Consider the following 21,416-nt stretch of genomic DNA (forward strand, 5'->3'; position numbering starts at 1 on the left):
TCACATTGCCTCTGCCAGCTTGCTTTCTTCTCAAAGTGCGTTCTTGTGCTAGGTGTTCCTGAGGTAAGCGACACAACCCAGCTATTCATGCGATGTCAAAGAAAACGTGATTCATCAGATCACCTTCTTCCATTGCTCCATAGTTCAGTCCTAACACTCACGTCTCCTTCGTTGGTGCTTTAGGCGATGGACATGGGTTACCATGGGCACCCTGACTGCTCTCTGGCTATGTAGCAACAAACTGTGTAACGCTGTGTATTCTGACACCTTTCTATCAGAACCAGCATTGACTTTTTTTGGTGGTTTGAGCAACAGTAGCTTACTGGTTGGATTGGTTGGATCAGACCACACAGGGCAGCCTTCAGTACCTACCTGTGTCAACAAGCTGCTCGTGACTCTGTCACTTGTTCATCACTGTTCCTTCCTTGGACCGCTTTTGATAAAGACTGATCACTGTACAATGGGACCGTCCCACAAAAGCTGCAGTTTTGGAGATGGTCTGACCCAGTCGTTTAGCTTGCCCATTGTTCCTGCTTCTAATACATCACATTTTTTGCCTACCCCCTATTAGGGTGGCTGTAGCTCAGGAGGTAGAGCAGGTCAGCTGCTGATCGGAAGGTTGGTGGTCGATCCCTGGCTGCCCAGTTTGCAAAGCCTGACTTGCTCTCTGATGCATCCATCGGAGTATGAATGATAGAGTTAGAAAACATAGATAACAGTGCTTGTGTGGGAGAGTAGAAAAGTGCTGTATAAGAATCAGTCCATTTACCATTATTATTTAACACGCTTGTGTTAAAATGTTATGCCTGATTGGTGTATGTCTTTAATGTATGTATTTTGCATTAATCACAAATTAGAAGAAAAAACTTCTCATCGATTTCAAATCCCACAACAGTTTTGGCACCAACAGAGAACATCTGGATGCGATCTCATGGCGTCTATTCCACATAGTAAAGGACTTTAATTGAGGTTGATCACGCTATCATTCATGTTGAAAAATGACTGGTATAGTGCTTTAAAATATTATCCCAGCAGGTCCTGACCATATGCCAGTGATAAGCTGAGATGAGTATATCCATACTCAGCATATCCAACCTTTCATTTAATTCAGTTCTTTGGAATTGCCAGAATATTAGGCTTTATTTGGAAAAACATATATATAGTATAGATAGTAGCTATTATAGATAATAAACTCTTAATACATTGACTGCAGATTGACCATGATATATATTTATTCATAGCTAGATAGCTGCAATTATTTATATGTTATTAGTGTCATAATAAAAAGCTAACAAAAGGCTTCTAAAAAGGGAACCAAGCCTGCTTGACTGAGGTAACCGCGTACACTGGCGGCACCACATGGCAGTGAGGGAATTGAACCTGAATGCTGACAGGTAATGTGAGGAGAGGAGATTGCTCTGGTACAGTAACTATCTTCCAGAGGCCGTTTGTAAATACCTGGGAAATCGATGAGAACAACATCTTATCTGCTCAGTCACATAATTTCAGGAGGTCATGCAGTTAGAAGGAAGGGGACACTGAAACACTTATATGAAGAAACACAAATGATGTCTTCATGCTTTGAAATCACAATAAACTGTAACTCTGTCCCTTTTCCAGACCTACGGACATACCACTTTGTTCCTGCCTAATCCTTCGTTTACTGACCTCCCACTCGTCTCCCTCTGTATTCTTGAGTTCTCTTGCATGCAGACCCAGAGTGAGTCCACACTGCCAGATATTTGTAAGTAGATGAGGAAATTCCTTTTTCCTCATGTGTCCCTTTACTGAGGAGTCTGATGGTCATTCCCGAGCACGGCTCTGACATGTTAGCTCCCCCGCTACAGCTGAAACGATTGGTTCATTAGGTTTAAACCCCCAAATTTCATATTATTTAACATTATATAGGTATAGTAGCAATAATGCATTGAGAAGGACACTGCTGTGAGAGTACGTAGCTGCATACTAAACCATGTGACAGGCGCCGAGACTAATATTTATACATTTGAGTCACAGCTCCAGGTTCAACCCACCACTTCAATCTTAATGTTGTGTTATTGAACAGAACCCTTCAAACATTCAAAGAGCAGGCGTAACATCATCTTTTACATTTGTTTCCGCCCTAAATTATGGAGTCATATTTGATTCAATTCTGAAAGCTAACAGATTGATCACACAGCTAAACTGAGTTTCATTCATCGCTGTATCGTGTCCAAAATCACATCGGTTGGGCGTCTTTGTGCTTTAGGACTGCAGAATCTTTCCAGTCTTCAGCCACTTTAGAAAACTACAGCATGAGTAATAACATAGCAGAGAATGTAACTTCCTCATCACCTCACTACACTGGTATTACGATAAATCTAAATCCACAATGTTTCTCTACAAACTGTTGACTGTTCTCGATCCAGAACTCATGCATGCACACTCAGCTTTTCCTTATTTTCTGTCATGTATTTATTGTGGGTAATCTTCAGGACCAGGGCTAAAAGTTTCAAATAACGAGGTCAGTTTTTTCTACTCTTGGCTCTGTAGCTAAGTCAGAGCCAAGAGTTTGTTCACTGTTCAAACCTGTTTCTGATGGACAGCTCAGAATAGTCAACATGAAGAGAATGGGAGCTGAAACAGCTGAACCAAGGACTGTTAATCAACAATTGCTAATATACAACAATATTTTGAACAATCAACCCATTTTTAATGTGGGCTTTGAAAAGTGAATATAAATGCATTTGCTTTATTAAAATGATATAAAAGTGAGAGGTTTAGTGTCCTCAATTTTGCAGTTTTTAGGCTCATCATTAATCATTTTATTTCAGCCTTGATAATCAAAGGGTTAAAGTGGATCATCTCTGAAGTGGGAGAACAGAAGTGGACGGAGAGAAAAACAACATTTGTTAACATGGTCAGTCCAGCTTTGAGGCATTTTAGTTTCACATTATTAAGCAGATCAGTGGGTGTCTGACTCGGAGCAACATTCTCCTTCCCGATGTTTTCAATTAAAAGGTCATCGGAAAATGACAGAGGTCAGCTTGTGCTGTGGTCTATGAAAGGGCTACACTCAGCACTTTATCATGCTCTCACTTTATGCACTCTCTCAGAAGTTCATACATTTAAAACAAACAAAAAAAGCTTAAAGAGGTTTATTAATGAATCGAAACACACACATACAGTCATCACTGTTTAATCAACGTATGTACAAAGTGCAAAGATTGATGTGAGAGTACAACATTTAAAAAGAGAGAAAAAAGAAGTTTGCAGAAAGTTTAAAAACAAGATTTAACAACTAAACACACACGACTGCCTTCATAAAGAATCACAAAGCTAAACTAATTCAGAATATTTTCAATCAGGTTTGACGTCTGAACGAGATCACCGGACAGCTGCTGCTCTGCAGCACTGTGTGGGAGAAAATCACTCCGAGCTAAAAGCAAAGCCGTGAGAGCCGCGGCCCGTGGACGTCCTCCAGTGCAGCTGCTTTACTCGTTCTCAAACTTGCTGTACGGGTGGTCCGTGTCGCCCATCAGACCTGCACACACAACGTGGAGACAAAATGAAAACAGACAAAGTCATGCTGGGTCAAATTCTGCTCCACATTTTCCAGAGATGCTTTGGAGGAAGCGGTTGCCAAATGTACACCGCATCAGTCCGAGGACAAACTGGGAAATCCATCCCGGATATTCTGTTCACGCTGATGTTTCATTAACAATGAATGCAGTATGACAGCATGTGCTGCTAAACAGCCATCAGCAAGTCTTTCATACACACGATCAATGGAATTATTTATTTCTATGGGCAATGAGAACAACTGCCCACCTTATCAATTTTGTAACAGTTCCTATGGACTTTTATTAACTGCATATTACTGTGTGTGTGTGTTACTCGACTAGAACGACCCCGTGTCACTGGCAGACATCTTTGCTGATGTCTGTGGTTGTTCTGAATCGTTTTTCTCCTCCATATCTTTGCCGTTTAGAAGGATGTCTGTACTTTGTTTTATGATAACATTAATTAACTATGTTGTGTTCACTAAGCCATGAGAGCAGCCGACTGGTAGCTAATAGGCACCAGCATAACAGAAGAGTGAGCAGTTTGGAGGCATTTCTTCACATGTTTGCAGTCGTTTTTGTTTGAAGCACAAACTTTGATGAAATGATTTGACTGGAAAGTTCAGAGGATTCTCTCCCGCTCGGCTTCCCAATATCCCTTATGTTTGGTCCTGGCTTTTTTGTTCTCATGATAACATGTTTTGGTGGAGCTTCACGTGAGAAATGCAGCAGGTACGAGAGGGTGAAAGGAGAAACTAGCACGAGCATTAATAACAGCAGAGTGCAATGAAGGCTCACCTAAATAAGCCCAGTGCAAATAAACAGGCTCGCTAATAAAGTCATTGTCTTGCTTTATTTATTTCTGTCCTGGTCTTATTAATTATTTTACTGAAGTGCAGGTTACAGTATATTTTCAGATGCATTTATTTCTTACCTTTGGTTTAGTTTGAAAATAAACGTTTCAGTCAGGCCTGCTGTCGTCTTACACATAAACAAATGATTCCAAGGCTGACTGAAGAAAACAGCTTATTTATTCAGCAATGGCTTCTGAGCAGTACGTGGAATAAGTTGGATCAATGCACCTCTAACCTTGATGAAGGCCACAAGCTGAAACACAGAGGTTAAACTATAAAGTTGTTCTTCATACTCCAAGTGTTACTGAGGTTTGAACCTGCAGACAGTTCTCCTGCAGAGCCTGAACTTTCCACGTCCACAGATCAATACACATTAAAAGGGACACTCTCGCTGCTACTAAGAAACTGATTAATCGATGGCAGTTAGTGCACAAATACCAAACACTGAATGCGTAAAGCATTTCCAACTATTTCAATATACGAGGAGCCTTCTGCAGAACCATGCTGTCCTCATGTTTAAGCACATTATGGCCACTGTTACTCTGCATTTTGGGTTGATAATGTAACCTGGTGGCACTCCACTGTTGCTGTTTGTAATTTTTTCTTTACATAAGATTCTGATAATAATGCCAATATAATAAGCATGGTGTGTCTTTATAGTCGATGCTCGTTTTAAGCGTGAAAAGTTGATTTCATTCATGATTAAAATGGATTATAGGTTACACGGGCTATTCTGACATTTTGCAGCCCTCTAATTACTGGACTACATAAATGGCAAAGTAATGACTTTAGGTCCTAGTCATGCTTTATTGCATTTCCACAGATTTAACAAAGTCAGTTTGCACCATCCTCATGGTGTGAGCAGGCGGAGCAGGGTGTTACCCCAGCAATGTTTCCCAGCTCCTCCCGAATCACTCCCAGGCCAGACAGGATATATAACCTCTCCAATGTGATCTGAGTTTAATCCTCAATGCTTAGACATCCTGATCAGCTGCCTGAACCTCCTCAGCTCAACATTCTCGAATGTCTAAAGGCTGAGTCGAGTCCTCCTGGAGACTAAGCTGATTTCTGCCATTTGTATCCAACCTCATTCTGTTTGTCACTGCCCACAGCTCATGGCCATAGGTGCAGCTGGGACGTAGACTCAATGCTGAAAACTGAAAGCTCTTTTTACCAGAGCGGTCCACTACTACACCAATCTGCCAGACATTCTCACACTCTTCCAGTAGACGAGGGCTTTTTGAAGCAAACTGTGCAGTGATACAGGATTCATTTCAGACTTGAACCAAAATAAACCTCCACAGCAAGAATCTGTACAATATTTAATGCTCATTCACCGTCATGCTGTAGAACTGTCTAGAAGTCTAGTGTTCACAGTTTCGTATTATTGTAGAGTCTCTACCTCACTTTATAAAACACCTTGAAGCAGCTGCTGCTCCCTAAAAATAAAACTTAACTAAAAGCAGGCTATGACAGAGCGCTAGGGTTAAACTGCAAAAAGTGAAACGTGTAATTCAAATCTGTGCTGTCTTGCTGGGATATTTTCAACTGGTAATGACAAGGGATCATTTCCAGTTTTGCTGAATAACCTACTGACCCACCCTCAGGGAATCTTCCGCTGTGTCTGATTTCAAGGAAATAAGAGGATGTGGATTGTAGTTGTAGAGAACCAACCAGACCAAATGTGAAAGGAGAGCAGTCTCTACTAAAGCCCCTGTGGAAGGAAACTAATGAGAGCTGCAGGCCTAAAAAACAGACCACCATCCATCACTCTGTCGTGCAGTCGTTACACTCAACCCACATAACCTGACATCTTACTACAGTGAACGGACGGACAGACACGACGCACGGACACTCGAGCTTCTCCCACATCAACGGAACGAACGAATGATTCTGTCTTTATCGAGCCTCTGACAGGCCAATCCTTACCGCCCACTTCCCTGCAGAGGGCAGAGCGATGGATTAGAATCAGTGCATTGATTGGAAATAAATAGAAAGCAGTGCTGTGTGATGTTGATACTTCTTCTATACTTTGCTGCAGCTCACACTCGCAGTTTGCTCATGACTCATTTATTTTTAGAATATTTCCTGTTTCACTGACAGCAAAAATGCTCTGATTAAGTTAAAGAATGTGGCAACAAATGCGAGGTAGTGATCAGGTTTTAAAGTTTGACTATTTTTGTACCTTCAGCTGCTTAAAAACAGATTTTATTCCATAAACATTTCAGTCACAACTATGAGCACTGGAGAGTGGTTGTCATATTTTCCCATGCCTAGCAGGGACCGCTACTTTAACTGCATACAAACACGGAGATTAAATTAGCTCCACAAAAAATAGGATTTGCTTTTAGGTCATCTAAAACTCCTAGCTTTTAATTACAGCACAGCTCAGGCAGCAGTTTATTACACACAAACTTTTTGCTAACTAAACTGGCAAAGCTTCATTTGAGTTCATGGATCATGAAAACATTCAAGCTTTTATTATTGCCACTCTTATTGATGACACCAGCAGCTTATTCATTATTATGTTGCACTATTGTGTGTGGAGTGTGTCATATCTATTGTAACACAACTGAAAGACCAGCATTAATACTGAATATCAGTATAATAACGATGTTGTCCAGCTCAGGTTTAGCCCATGTTAACTGGTGAAGTGGTGAGCTAGACAAATTAGTATGGCAGCGAGGATAAATGCCACATTCCTGGGATTTTTGTAGGCTCTTCAAGTGAGGGATGGTCTCATGCTACATCTTGTACAGCCATTAGCGATAGAAAAAAGGTGTTTATTTAATAAATAGAAGATAAGTCAAAGATACTGACAGCTCCCCCAGCCTCCTAGCCTATGCACCTATGGCATCAATTTGAAAATCCTACGTCGCCTAGTTCATGTACACCTACGTTGCTTGGGGACAAAGCATATTCTGTTGAATAATGTATCAGTGGCCCAGGGTGTGGAAATCAAAGTCACTGACACTGAAAAACTCTTAAAATAGTTAAGCATGCATCAGAGACACTGCTGACACACACAGAACAGAGAACACAGAGCTAGCTGCTCTATGTTAGACCTACTGATCACCTCACCTTCAGCGTACATCAGAGAGGGCTGGAAACAGTCTCCTACACTATGATCAAAGAGAAGGAGCTAAAGTCCATATGCAAAGTCTATACGCACCATACTTCCTCCTGATCTCATCGTGGCGTGCCATTCTCTCCACCTTCCTGTAAAAAAAAAAAAAAAAAAAAGTAGAGGAAGTTAGTCAACAGGTCAGGAAGTATTCACTCTGTTAGTGCCAAATACACTCCAGAGAAAGACAACACTCTCAAGGTAGAGAGCCATCACTCAACTCTAACTGGGCCTCCATCATATTTGGATACAGCTAAGTGGAATTTAGCCGTATCCAAACTGTAATCAAACAACATGGAAATAAATAAATGACTGCAACACAGACGTCAGCTGTAATGAGACAATGGGACACCCAGTGAATCCTGAATACAACTCTGTGGGAGAATTCTGAAATGCTACAGATGTCCTGCTCCCGACACCAAATCAACAGCTGGACTGAAGAACATTTCCTGCTGCTTAAAAAGTCTTCACCCTCTTCCTAAGTTCTCTTTTTATCTGCTCTTCTTCACATATTTGTCAGACATGTTTCTGACAAATCCAAACCTACCTGGCCCTATGAGAAAATACCCCGTCTATCCACATCCATCTTATATTTAGCTGGTTTATCTATGTCTAATGCTCAAATTTGTTTGATGATCTAAAAATGTGTGAAAAATATGCAAAAACAAATAAATAAGGCAAGGGACAAATACTTTTTGGCATTGTTGCAGAGATGCATGCCAGAGTAAAGGTTTACGACAGTGTCAGTTGCACGGCGGCAGACATATGCACTCATCCCAGTCTATGTTTAGGGTTGAGCAACTAAGTTTTTTTTTGCTGGGCTGCAGTAGTCATAGATAAATGTGGTATTTGTTCAGTGCTCTGGAGGGTCAGTAACTCTGGACTGAGCTGTTGATGAAGCCGCACTGTTGTAAAAACTTTACACATGACTTGCAGGCAAAGTCTGGGAAAAGTTACCAAACTTTTTCATTAGATTCTGGAAACTTTTGGTGAGTCTGTGCAGTAAATTTAGGTTCTGGCTCTCTGCCTGTTTATTTAGATAATGATTGATTACCTGCTCAGAGGCGTCACCAACAAGGCTGCTGAGCACTAAGGAGGCAACTCAGAGTTCAGGTGATGAATGCCATTTCTCCACTGTGTGTTAGTAGCTATGAGTGTTTTTGGCTCTACTGTTGACTCCAATGAAAAACAGATTTTACAGAGAACCATGGCTGAAATAGTGGTGATTCCAGAAGTTTCTGCAGCTTTGTTATTTTAAAACAGCTGTATACATATGCACAAGTTTACAGAGCAAACCCATCAAGCACTTCTACTCGCCAAGAAACATTTAAGCTACACTGTACCACAACATCACAAACAGCCAGTCATGATATGTGGGCACTTATGCAACCATCAATACCTAATACTCCCAAATACTTATTATGCACGACATCGTTTAAACAACATTTCAATAAGGACAATAACATTCAGCTTACCAAGTAAGAAAAATGCATCAGTTTGCACTCCTGGCATAAAAATGTTCCTAAATTTTAGCTGACAGTGACTCACAGAGCAACAGGCCTGTGGTAAAGCTGCTCACTCAGCCTTTCTGAGGGGCAGGTTTTGTGTAGTGGAAGTCCAGAGGCCTCACTTCACTTCATCTCAGCACAAAGACACTGGTGTGTAGCAGTCGCCGCTTTATTGCTAGGTACTGATCTGTGAGCAATCAGGTTGGTTAAGATGTGTCTGCCATCCGTCCCCCTAAGCCACGCCGATGGCCTGTGTGCATCGCACTGACACGTTCACATTCCCTCCACATAAATATGGCTACATTCAACATGTCGGAGGTAAGACAGAAAAAAAGGGAAAGTTGAAAGAACGTGAAAAAGGATAGAGTACTGAGCCTGGCTCACTACACAGACTAAAAGTTTTGAAGGTGCTCGACTTCTCCATCATGACAATACCACTCATAATTTATGAAAATGGGATACTATAAGCAGTGTTGGGGAGTAACGGAATACATGTACCGCCGTTACATATTTAAAATACAAAATATGAGTAACTGTATTCCGTTTAAAAAGGTGGTATTTAGAATACAGTTACTTTGTTGAAATAAATGGATTACACGGCGGTCTTTTCCTGTTTCATATGTTAGGCTATGCCCTCTCTATTTTTGGTAATTCCACGCCGGTGGAAACCCAAACAAAACACGCATTAAGAGGCTCAAATGTCTGTGTCTCAATCTCGCGTCTCATAATGACGTGAAGAAATATTTTTTAAAATGATTTAATATGAAGGCAATACGCAGAGTGTTACAGGCATCGCCCTAAAGCATGTATCCTCATGGGCAGTGTAGTCCGTGCTGCAGGGAGAATGGACTGCCATACCCGTTATGTGTGTGAGCACGAGGGAGGGAGAAAAAGGAAAAGTATGAGTTGTCACCGAGCAGAAACGGGAGCTGGAAGCATGTAAATATAATAATAACCACTGCAGCCAAAAAGAGTGCCTGACGAGCCCATTTGTAAGTAAGCTATTAAGACTCAACTGTACACTGTGTTCGTGTTTTCCTCCCAAACAATAAGTTCTGTTGCAGCAGCCTTTCAACGCCTCTCTCTGTCTCTCGCTAGCAAAGTTGACCCAGACAACAAAGTAAAGCTAGTTTTCAGCTACGAGCCCGACACGAACCCGACGTATTAGCCAGAGGTCCCTTTACTACGGTTCAGAGCCGCGGACCTGTTTTATATACGAATAGTTTTCAATACGAGATCGCTGCAAAAAGTGCAGCCTTACCTAATGTCCATCCTACTGTTACTCATTTATATTAAGATTTAAACATCTAGTTGGTATTGGTATGGTGAGTAACCTTCAGTAATAGTAATAAATCACACAGCAATAGTACATTCATGTAGTTGTAAAAAGCATGATAATATATTAAGTAATCCAAAGTGTTCAGAATACGTTACTCTCATTGAGTAACGTAACGGAATACGTTATAAAATACATTTTAGGGCATGTAATCTGTAATCTGTAGTGGAATACATTTTAAAAGTAACCTTCCCAACACTGACTATAAGTCACGTTCTGTAATTTAGCTGCTACCTGTGTTGCCTTTATCACCATTTAACATGCGTTTGTACTAGCAGCACTGAAGGGATCATGAAAAGTAGGGTAGAACCAAATTAAGAATAAATATGAACTATAAATAAACAGCGGTGTTCTGATGGTGATGCTGCTCTAAGACGTAAGTTGACGAGATTTATTCAGACAACAGACTGACACTGCAAAGTAAAGAAGGGCTCATTTAATGTCACTGACTTAAAGATTTAAAGGGAACCCTCACCGATGCGTTTCACTTAGTCAAGAAAACTCAAGTTAAAAGTTAAGGCTAAAAGAAACTTTCAGTTATTTGCGCAATCTAAGAAAAAGAAATCCACTAATAAAAAGGGAACTACTTTAAATTTTTGATGCCTGAGAACTTCATAAATACAAAAGATAATAAGAAAATTTCAAGGCTGAAAAACACCTTTAGGCTGTGCTCAGACCTGCAACCAACTTCATTTTGCACCTGCTGTGTCACAAAGCCAAATTCTCTTTTGTTCTTTGAAACAATGTTTCTAGAATCATCTTTGAGCATCAGTATCATGCCATATCACAGCTTTAATACCCTGGATGTGTGATCAGTTTAGAAAACATGCATTTTGGCTATACTTAAAGAGTCATATCAACATGAGATTAAAACAAAATTCAAAATGAATACATGGCATAAAAAAGCCCGTTGGTATGATTTTCTTTCCAGCTGTTACCATGACTCAACCAAGGAGCATGGACACAAATAATGGAGTAACAGCTGCGAACTTTGGCCCATATTCAGTCCATATTATCATCATAGATACATCAAACTGTATGTGTTACCCAAGTATCATATCAGTGGATTACAATGAACTTCTCACATAGTATTGTTGTGCATTAAGACTTGATCTTTTTTTGTGACACATTACAACAGTTTGGCTTATTGACAAGCTAAACCAGATACAAGCCAACAGGAACAGATTCTGGCTGCTAGCTGACTTTAACATAAGCAGCATGAGCAGCATGTTACATGCACATGCAGACTTCTTAAACAGCACTGAAACAAGAGGTTCAAGAGATACTTATTAAAATGATTTAATAATTTAGCATTTGATCAGATACAAAATTATAATTAAAATTCTTAGGTAGCTCTCCTGCTACATCAGCATGTGAAATATGAAATATATAGCTGCATGGGTTGAATCCCTGTAGAAAGAGCCGCAGACTCCCCGGCCCGCCTGGGCTCGGATGACGATGGCTCTGTGCTTCAAGCTGGCTCTCCGGAGGCCAAGCAGCACTGTCTACAGGCGCTAGTCTCTCTTAGGATGGGTCCAATCTATTCCGAATGTCCTGTTGACAACATGAACTGCATCTATGTAGGTCACTGCACTAACTCCAACTTCAGAGATTTGATCATGCTCACTGCAGGAAACCCTGACTCAATTCTGCGGCACGAGAGAGAAGAGCTCAGAGGTCGGATAATTCATTCTTTCTCAAACACACGAGGTGCACAGTGAGCCACGATGTGCCCAGCACGCCGAGTGTGATGATAAACCACAGTTACTGACCATCTTTCTGCTCGACTGCCCTGCTCACAAACATATCAGCCAGCTGTCCTGGCACTGGAAGTAAAGGAACAAAACAAGAGAAGGCTGAAACATTTATGGGGTGCAGGAAGAGGGAAGCCTTTCGGGTCTGCTGACTGCTGGATGATTCTTTTTCTTTGACTGGTAGTACACAGGATGTAAACCAATCTATTTATGAGCACATTACCATGAAGCAGCTGCCCAGCTTTGACAATCCAATTGGTGTTCTGGGACGAACCCGGAGCTTCTCCTTTGGGACGTGGACTTGCTGAGGCTGGATGGACACCAGTTGCTCGATTCCCAAACATACAATGAACTCTTTTGTTGGGGGATGATGAACTGTTCTGTTTTAGGACAATTATATCCAAGTCCTACTGGGATATGCTGAAAGGCAATGCCACCCACCACGCTGACAGAATAGGATTCGACTCTTAGGTGTGCGCTTGGTCTGAGATTTGAACCAAGTTCACTTGATATAAAATATATAACAACTTGTTGTGATTAGCATCAAAAATGAAAGACTGTTCATTTCTTTAAAAGCGAGCAAGCCAACAAATTCAGCAGAGGATCAAATAATTACTTCGTCCACTGGGAAGTAATTTGGAAAACACTGCAGATGCAGCAATCTGGTGACTGAGAAAAACACTGCAGCAGGGTAAAGGAAAACAAACAGTGACCTCTAAACATGTACCTGTAACTTTGTGAGTACGTGTGTAAATATTCTGTAAATAACGAGCAGTGTTTGATCCAGAGAGGAATGACACAGCAAAGATCGGTTTGGAGTTAAATGCAGAGAAAGAGGCTCCTGTGTTATTGAAATAAACACCGTTCTGATCCGTTGCAGACATTTCCAACCTGTGTAGACTAAGGTGTGAGTCTAGGTCTCACCGTTCTTCAGCGCGCTGTCTGATCTCCTCCCTCCTCTTGGCAGATCTCTCCTCTTCTCTGTCAAACCTTAAGAGTGAAGGAGACAAAAACACACTTTGGATGTGACAAATGACACGCAGCTACAAACTAACATTAGCTTTAGGGTTACTCTGATTGAAGTTCTATGCATCATTTATATAAGACTCGTGAACTGTGTGCCTGAGTGCAGAGAGTTTTTTCTTTTTATGTTCCACAATGAAAATGCCAAATACTAAATTAGATAAACATGCACAAAGTAAACTGCTTGGAGGCAAGCCCAAAGAGCGAAAAAAAAAAAAAGAAGACAAAAACATGACTGTAATTATATTAAATTAATATCTGTGTGCATAACAGTAACAGATGTGAGCTTTCCCCTATTTTTCAGTCACATGATAGACAAGAACGAGATTCCTACACCCACAGGACTGCAAGTGAGTGACAGGCCAGACTGTGGCGGATTGACTGACATGACATTTTCATCTCCCCCCCCCCCCTACAGGAACAACAGTGAGAGAATGAATGGAGCTCTACTTTGATTAAAAAGCCAAAATAATGTTTGCAACAGCAACAATGAGTTGCACCTATAGAGGACATGGGTGAAAACCACTAAAGCTAATACATGAACAATGAAACAAAGTGTGGACTTTGTGGTTTGACAAAGAAACCCCCTCCGTCTTCACTTTGTAAAGACAGTGATAAGATGCAGTCTAAAGACTGAGGGTGAAGTAAATACCTGAGCACAGATAACATGACTAATCATTGAATGTTGACATTATCGTAACATGTGAGCAACCTGGGTTCTTTAGCGCTAGCAGAAGTAGGGATCTTTCTGGTTTTCTTTCACTTGTTTCCTGTTTTTTCTGCCATTATAATGAGCACACAACTGTAAGGAAGTAACTGTGACATCTACTCCAAACTGTTCTGTGTAATCCACTTCAACACTACATGCTGTGTTTTCCTGGATACAGCTGTTGCTTTAACTCTACAGCAGCCCGTGTGAGCCTGAGGTGAAAAGTGCTCCCATGTAGTGCTCTTTCATCCCGAAAAGCATTGGCCCACTAAGTGCTTTCATGCATCTGACACAGCTTTCTAAAACTCCTGTTACTCAGTTACCTCGGACTTGTAATGTTACCTTGAAGGGCGCTTCTTGCAGCAACAGCAGCAGCAACAGACGGCAATGGCGAGGAGAATGATTCCACCCACCACAGCCATGGTGATGATCAGGGCTTCAAAGTTCACTGAAAAAAAGAGAATTTATTCATTTTTCACAAGAAGATATTCTCATTGGACCACATGATAAAGGTAACTAGAAGCCATCACACGCTCCCACTGTAATGACAATGTGCTCTACATGTTTGTCAATGACACCACCTGCTGGCTTCTGCAAGTTATTGCACTGCAAACATGACAAACCACAAACAAACCTCTCACTTTCCAGAGAAAAAGAGCACAAATGACTTAACCGTGTGGAAACTGGCTTTGTACTGCAGAGGGAGGGATCACGTGACCCCGAAACACTGCCAGAGTGGTGTCCACATTTTGCTGTGTCTTCCCTTTTCCTTTTACAGGACAAACCACAGCATGCACGCATGCGCAGCTGTGGCCTAAAACTGCTCACGTTTCTGTGTCTGCTACTGGAACTCTGTGTGGCATCTATCTGGGCTCTAATCTGAGCTGCTGTTAACTTCTGATGATTTCTGAGGCTAGTGACTCGGATGAATGTATCCTCAGCAGCAGAGGGGACTCTTGGTCTTCCTTTCCTGGGGCGTCCTCGTGTGAGACAGTTTCATCGTAGCACTTGTTGTTTTTTCCGACTGCACTCAAAGTCCCATTTAAAGTTTTAGCAATTTTCCAGACTGACCGACCCTCAGCTCTTAATGTAATGACTAAAAGTAATGTCGTTTCTCTTCACTTAGGTTGGTACACAGCTGATAGCTGAGTTCTGCACAACACAACTGACGGTCCCAACCCCATTAAGAAGGCACGAAATTCCATAAATGAACCCTGACAGGCACACCTGTGAAGTAAAAACCATTTCAGGTGACTGCATCATGAAGCTCACTGAGAGAAGGCTGAGGGTTTGTCAACAAAGGAAAGGGCGGCTACTTTGAGGAATCTAAAATTTAAGACATATTCAGAGTTATTTATCAATTATTTCTTTGCTTCATAATTCCATACTTTGGACTGGTAGTGTATATTCATATCTCAGTATTTTTTATGTTCAACTGTAAGTAAAAACCAGATGTGACATTGCACATGTACTTTATTTACACCAGAGTGAACAGACGAAGTTTCCTTCCATCTGAAAATGTACGTGATACAGAAGAGCTGCCAGCTTTCAACAGAAAGTAACTACCACCTACTCAAATGACAGCATGTGTCAACTCCATACACATGGAATATTTACACATTATATTCAACAACATTTGTCTGATGTTAGTGCATCACATTTAAATGCTGTGCCAGTAGCTGGCCCTTTTGCACCCTTTTGGTTTTATAGCTGTACCTGATTAGCAATAAACTGTTTGCATTTACACAACTTTCTGTTTGCTACCAGTGAAGTTTGAACACTGACACACCTTACTGCTCCAGTAGGCTCCGTGTGACCGTATCAGTTCTCTTGTTATTTTTAAGACTGAGAAAATTAATAACAGAATTAACAATGTTTTTTTTCCTCATCTGTGCTGAATATAAATTTACATTTTCAAGTAGAAACTGCACCAGCATTCAAAGATTTTTTTACACTTATGGGTTAGGCTCTAAAGACTAATTGCACTTTCACCAATGAGAATTATCAGCATTAACTCTAGCGAGGTGGAACATACGTCACCGAGTTGTCTCCACTACTGTGACTAAGAGCAGGGTCTCAGTCGTATTTCCTGCATGGTGCTGCAGTTGACTGTGGAAATTTTATGGGTAATTAATACACATAACATAAGCCAGTTTTCACATACGATTTGTGTCAGTTGAATATCAGTTTTAAAGTCTTATACAAACATTAGGATTGATTATACAGGTAATGTTAGCTTGGTTACTTCGCTGTGGAGACTCGGTCTGTTTGGCAGTGTCAAGCTAAACGTACTTTACTGTGTTAGGGAGAAAGACACTGATCATTTACTTGTTAAGTTAAAAGAACGGTGGTTTATTCTCAGGGGCCAAACATTTGGCAGTAAAATAAGGCAACAACATTGCGCTTATAATTTATAATATTCCAGTTGAACCCTGCTACACTTAAATTTACAGTTCACTTAGCTCTCACTGTAAATAGATCCCCTGGCGATAAGACAGGCAGTACATTTCTGTGCTACCTCTGTAGTGCTTTTATGCTCACTGAGCATGTCACCTTTGATTTAGAGCCAAACACTTCTGCAGGACTTTATGTAAATGTCTAGAGCCAGGACAGCCTGAGAAACCTACTGCTGTGAATCATCTGTGGTACAGCTTCAAGAAAGAGGTGCTGAGACACCCCTGATGACATATCAGGACAAATTCAGAAAGATATGTGGCAGAGGAGCCGGAGCACCAACTGAGAGAGCAGGGGAAGAATAGGCGAGCCGTTCTGTGTAGCTGTGGGACCGACTGAAACATTTATGGAGGAATTTCCAGCACAAAATATAAAAACCACGTGGGGAATTACAATAATTAATATGCAGTGGGGAAAAAAGAACTGCTCTGCTGAAAATTAAAACATTGTTTTGATTTTATAAAACACTTTTTATTTAACTGGGCAGCGAGTTCCTGCTGATGCTGCTGGACATGGACGTACAAAGACCCACGTGTATGTGCCTGGCTGAGCTAATCTATTTATCCACAAAATTTTTAGCTAATGCTGTAGTCAGCAAAGTAGGACTGTGGCAGGTACACTGCAAAAAATTGCTCCTTTAGGTTAGAAAGTATAAAGGGTGTCAAAAAGTAGTAACTTAAAGTATGAGAAAAGGTTAACTGAAAATGAATCTAAAGCAAAAATAACTCCTGTCAGTGTGTGTGTGGGTTTGTTCTTCCTGGTTATGGAAAACATGTTTCTAGGATTGGTGTGTCTGTTGCATATTATTGCTGCAAATGCTCCTGCCTGCCTACAGAGACAATGGATAACGTCTCTTGTGGAGTACAACTTTTTTTCTAAAGAAACAAGAGAGGAAGCAGAGGGAGCAGGTGGAGTGAAGCAAGAATGATGTGCTGGATCTTTAAATGCACCCACTACAACTGAAGTGACATGAGAGGAACAGAAAGTGTTGGTGCTATTTTCACACCTAATGATAAATCCCTCCCCTCAGACCCACCGACATACAGGAGGTCATTTTAGGTCGCACATCTGTGAACATAACAGGTTGCTGTTTTTGATGAAGAGCTTTTGTTTTTATGCTTTAATACCCTTTTACCTACTTTTTCTTTTAATACGTAGGTTGAAGTGTTACATTTCCAGCATACTGAACACCAAGTTCCTCAAATCATTTCCCCAATATGTATGTAACTTATTCTGTGTCAAATGAAACACAAATGCAAAAAGGAAACACCACATTTAACATCACAATAATAAGTCTGATGAACTTACGCCAGCACACTCCCCAGCGGGCCTGGGACAATGGGCATAGTTTAGCCGGAGGCAGCAACCAGGTCACTGGATACTCTGTGCAGTTGTTTGTGGTAAAGCACCAGAGACACTGCAACAGACAGACACATGTAAGGTATGATTCTGCTGAGTATAATAGCTAGGATGCATGAATAAAGAATGCCACAGGAATGATTCTTAAAAATAAACACAGTTAGCATTTTGCCACACATTTTATTTGTATTTATTCCTACATGTGGGTGTTAAACGAGACTAAAAACTCTCACACTAAACGTGGAATCTATGACATTAAAGTCATGAACAGGGTGTAGTTTATTTACAGCATAGCGTTAATGTTTTACCTGTGCTGATTACATTTATGCTTCAAGTTTCATAAAAGTGACATCATTTTGTGGACGTCTCCTTGTTGAACAAATAAGAATATAAGTACCATAAACTATTTATTCGTTTATTATCTGCAGTTTGTTTTTTCTGTCGAGATACTGCAGTCCTCTTCAGGATGTGAACAACATCATTTCTGTAGCACGTTATATCAGCCAGATATTAGTTGACATGGATATTTTGCTGTCCAAAAAAACCTCAGAAACTAAGCAATAATAGAACATTACTATTGGATTGGATACTCCTCAGGAAAGTCTACCAGCAGACACAACCTACCTTACCACCTCCACAAAATCTTAACATAAAACGTACAATGAAGGACTGAAAAGTCCATTTCTGTGCATCACTAAGTGGAAATTATATGTAAATGACAGTGTATTTAAAAACATCGGCTGGAGCCTATCCCAGTTACAATATGGTGAGAGGCGGGGTACACCCTGGACAGGTCGCCAGGCTGTCGCAGGGCTAACACAGAGAGAGACAACCATTCACTCCACATTTACACATATGGACAATTTAGAATTACCAATTAACCTAACCCCACCAACTGCATGTCTTTAAACTGGGGGAGGAAGGCAGAGTATCCGGAGAGAACCCATACAAACACAGGGAGGACATGCAAACTCCACACAGAAAGGGGTGGAATCAAACTCAGGACCTTCTTGCTGTGAACAGTGCTGTTCACCATGCCACCATTGACTCCCAAGTTATGCTGTACCCTTAGCAGAAAAACAGCCCCAATGCATAATGCTGATTGTGGGAATAGAGGCAACCACGGTGGGTCGGGTGCCAAAGAGGTCCATTTGATTTCATGTGTCTCTGAATCATTTACATGTTCACTGGCAAACTTAAGATGGGCCTGTACATGTGGACAGGCGTGCTTTACACACACAGGATGAGTTGAGATGTGGCGTATCTGTAATTAAGTGATAGATCTGCCAGATGGGAACACAACTCATATGTGTGAGCCAGAATTTTGGCTAATATGTAGAGGATCACTTTTGTTTTAATGACTTTTACACCAAGTTTGCCAACTTGGCTTAGATTAGTAAAATTGCTTTGTGTCAGTTAAGTCTTTTAGTTAGAAAAGGGTACTGCATAAAGCTATCCATAAAGGAGTACTAAATGAGGGGCGTGGTTCCAGCATTAACCAGTAAATAAATAAACCAGTATATTTCCCAAATTTTGATCTTCTACTGGAAAACATTCACCATTGTCCCATCCAAACCACTGTCACAGTAATGCACAGGATGGTGAGTTCTCCCAACTGTCCTTTCTTTTTTTCGGGGGGATAATAAGGCCCAGTTTGGATTTTTGCTGCTGTCTATCTAAACCCAATGCTGCATTTCCTGGTAACAACAAAATGACCTTCAGAAAACTGACAGTGAGTGATTTATGCTGATTTATAAACGCAGCATGTGGGGTTAACGCAGTAATCCACAGTTAGTGCACAGTTAGTTTCTCTCATGCGGCCTGGTGAGAACACGGAATAATGTAGGACGCCAAATGCGAAGACGCAAACGAGGGATCATAAATCCAGCGTTTACAAGTCTGTTGCATTGAGCAAAGGTTTGGTTTATCGCGTACAAACGAACACAACCACGCTACTGCTGACAGCCTTACCTTGGCGTGTGGGACGCAGGTGTCACAGTTTTTATAGGAAGAGCAGGCTGAAAGACAGACAAACATGTTAAATAAGTACCGTGAAGCAACTAAATGCCGCGTTAAAAACAAGCAGAAAGCTGTGGTCGAAGTCACACTCAGTCGTGACGTATTTTAAATATTTTCCCAACTACTGAGCTGACATACTTATGAACTGGCTTTAAAGGCACGTGCTGTCGATAGATAAAAATAACCTAGATGATTGTAAAAAAGTCATTGGGCAGATTTTTAAAACTCCACTTATACTTACGAGTTGGTGGCACTTGAGTTGCTTGGCATTCCCCCTGGCTAACAAAGCTAACACAGAGGAAGGCGACGGCAAAAATCAACCAAGTGGACAGAGTATGTCCCAGTGCTCCAAAAGAAGGCATAGCGAAACACACACGAAACAAAACAGCTGTAAGTCTTAACGGCGTGTAACAACGCAGAATATCAGCTAGTCCACAACAAACGACTCCTGACAATCTCTGTTGTTTCCGTTTTGCCTTCAACCCGCTGCTGTTTCCTTGCTGTCTAGGGTTACCTTGTTTGGTGTAATCTCGACAGCCCGGGCGGGAGGAGTTAATGATTTAATCTCACACACAAATACCCGCCCGTGTATTTACCAAGAAACGAAACTCCAACTCTTTCACTGTAAAAAACACAAAAAACAAAACATAAAATCCCCCTAGCATAACATAACATTATGTTATTATACCAGTGAGGGATACAGGAGATATACTTCTGTAATTTAGAATAGAAAAAAATAAAATTTAAATTTTACATTATAAAATAATTAAAAGATAAAAAGAATTTCTCATAAAATGGTAGACGTCTCCTCCTGTTTAAAGGGAGATATTTCTTCTCACCATCATACTGCTCAAGTGCTGCTCATAGGGATCATCTAATTGTAGGGGACACAGGCACTAAAAACTCTCGGATATACCCTGAGACAGATGTTTTTGGACCCTTACTGCTATGTTGTACTGCGGGAGTCTCACATTCTCAAATTCTGCATCTCTCTCATACCCCCCCGCCCCCCAAAAAAAACCCCCCCAACCAACCTAACAAACAAACAATAGAATTCATATATATATTAGGGGTGCAACGATACACAAAATTCACGGTTCGGTTCGGTTCGATACTTTGGTGTCACGGTTCGATATTTTTTCGATACAAAAAATGTTCATGCTTTTTTAATTTGTCATTTATTAAAATTATAAATATATATTTTAACTCAAAAGTACAGTTTTTAAATTTAATGTTGCTGAAACGACAAAGTAATAAAAACATAAATATCTGATCGAGAAATCCCTCATCTTTGGAAAAGAGAGTTTATTACAGAGAAATGGCTCTTTCCAAAATAAAAGCTATACTATACGCTTCTTCTGGGGTATATTCTCAGCAGCATATTAAACATATCAGGTCCCCATAAGGAGAATCATGTGCTAACGGCTGTCTAAATGACTCGGGTAAAGTTTGTAGCATGCGTGCTTGTTGTTTTTGTCTGCTTCCACTTGTCTTTGCACTAGGATGGTGTCGGCGTAAATGTGCAGTCATATTCATTGTGTTCCCACTAGTGCTGTCAGCATGACGTTAACGCCACAACAGGCAAATCTCCATTAACGAGCTACCACGGATCGCCCCGTGCGTGGGGCTGGACAGCGTCAACACGTTAACGAGCAAACTGCGCTAACGCAGTAGTTCCCACCAATGTAATTGAGCATTGCGTGGCACATCCGACATACTGTTTTACTTTTGTCC

The 21,416-nt window shown here is 40.9% G+C and overlaps 1 protein-coding gene across 1 annotated transcript; it reads right to left on the reverse strand.

The window, feature by feature from the left end:
• Positions 1 to 3,122: 3,122 nt before the first annotated feature.
• On the reverse strand, positions 3,123 to 20,201 carry LOC134636610 (pituitary tumor-transforming gene 1 protein-interacting protein). Its single transcript, XM_063486673.1, has 7 exons — positions 19,924 to 20,201; positions 19,635 to 19,681; positions 17,613 to 17,721; positions 14,193 to 14,298; positions 13,043 to 13,108; positions 7,569 to 7,615; positions 3,123 to 3,523 (listed from the first exon to the last, which is right to left on the reverse strand). The coding sequence occupies exons 1-7, from the start codon at positions 20,042 to 20,044 to the stop codon at positions 3,474 to 3,476; spliced, it is 546 nt and encodes a 181-aa protein (XP_063342743.1). The 5' UTR covers positions 20,045 to 20,201; the 3' UTR covers positions 3,123 to 3,473.
• Between the last annotated feature and the right edge of the window lie 1,215 nt (positions 20,202 to 21,416).

Source organism: Pelmatolapia mariae, linkage group LG10_11 (genome assembly GCF_036321145.2).
Source record: "Pelmatolapia mariae isolate MD_Pm_ZW linkage group LG10_11, Pm_UMD_F_2, whole genome shotgun sequence".
NCBI lineage: Eukaryota > Metazoa > Chordata > Actinopteri > Cichliformes > Cichlidae > Pelmatolapia > Pelmatolapia mariae.

Excerpts from the sequence above, each read along its gene's own strand:
- LOC134636610 (XM_063486673.1), bottom strand. The coding sequence starts at position 20,044 with ATGCCTTCTTTTGGAGCACTGGGACATACTCTGTCCACTTGGTTGATT. Across the intron at positions 7,616-13,042 it reads AGACAGCGCGCTGAAGAACG|GAAGGTGGAGAGAATGGCAC; the intron begins GTGAGACCTAGA and ends TTTTTTTTACAG. Across the intron at positions 3,524-7,568 it reads TGAGATCAGGAGGAAGTATG|GTCTGATGGGCGACACGGAC; the intron begins GTGCGTATAGAC and ends TTGTGTGTGCAG.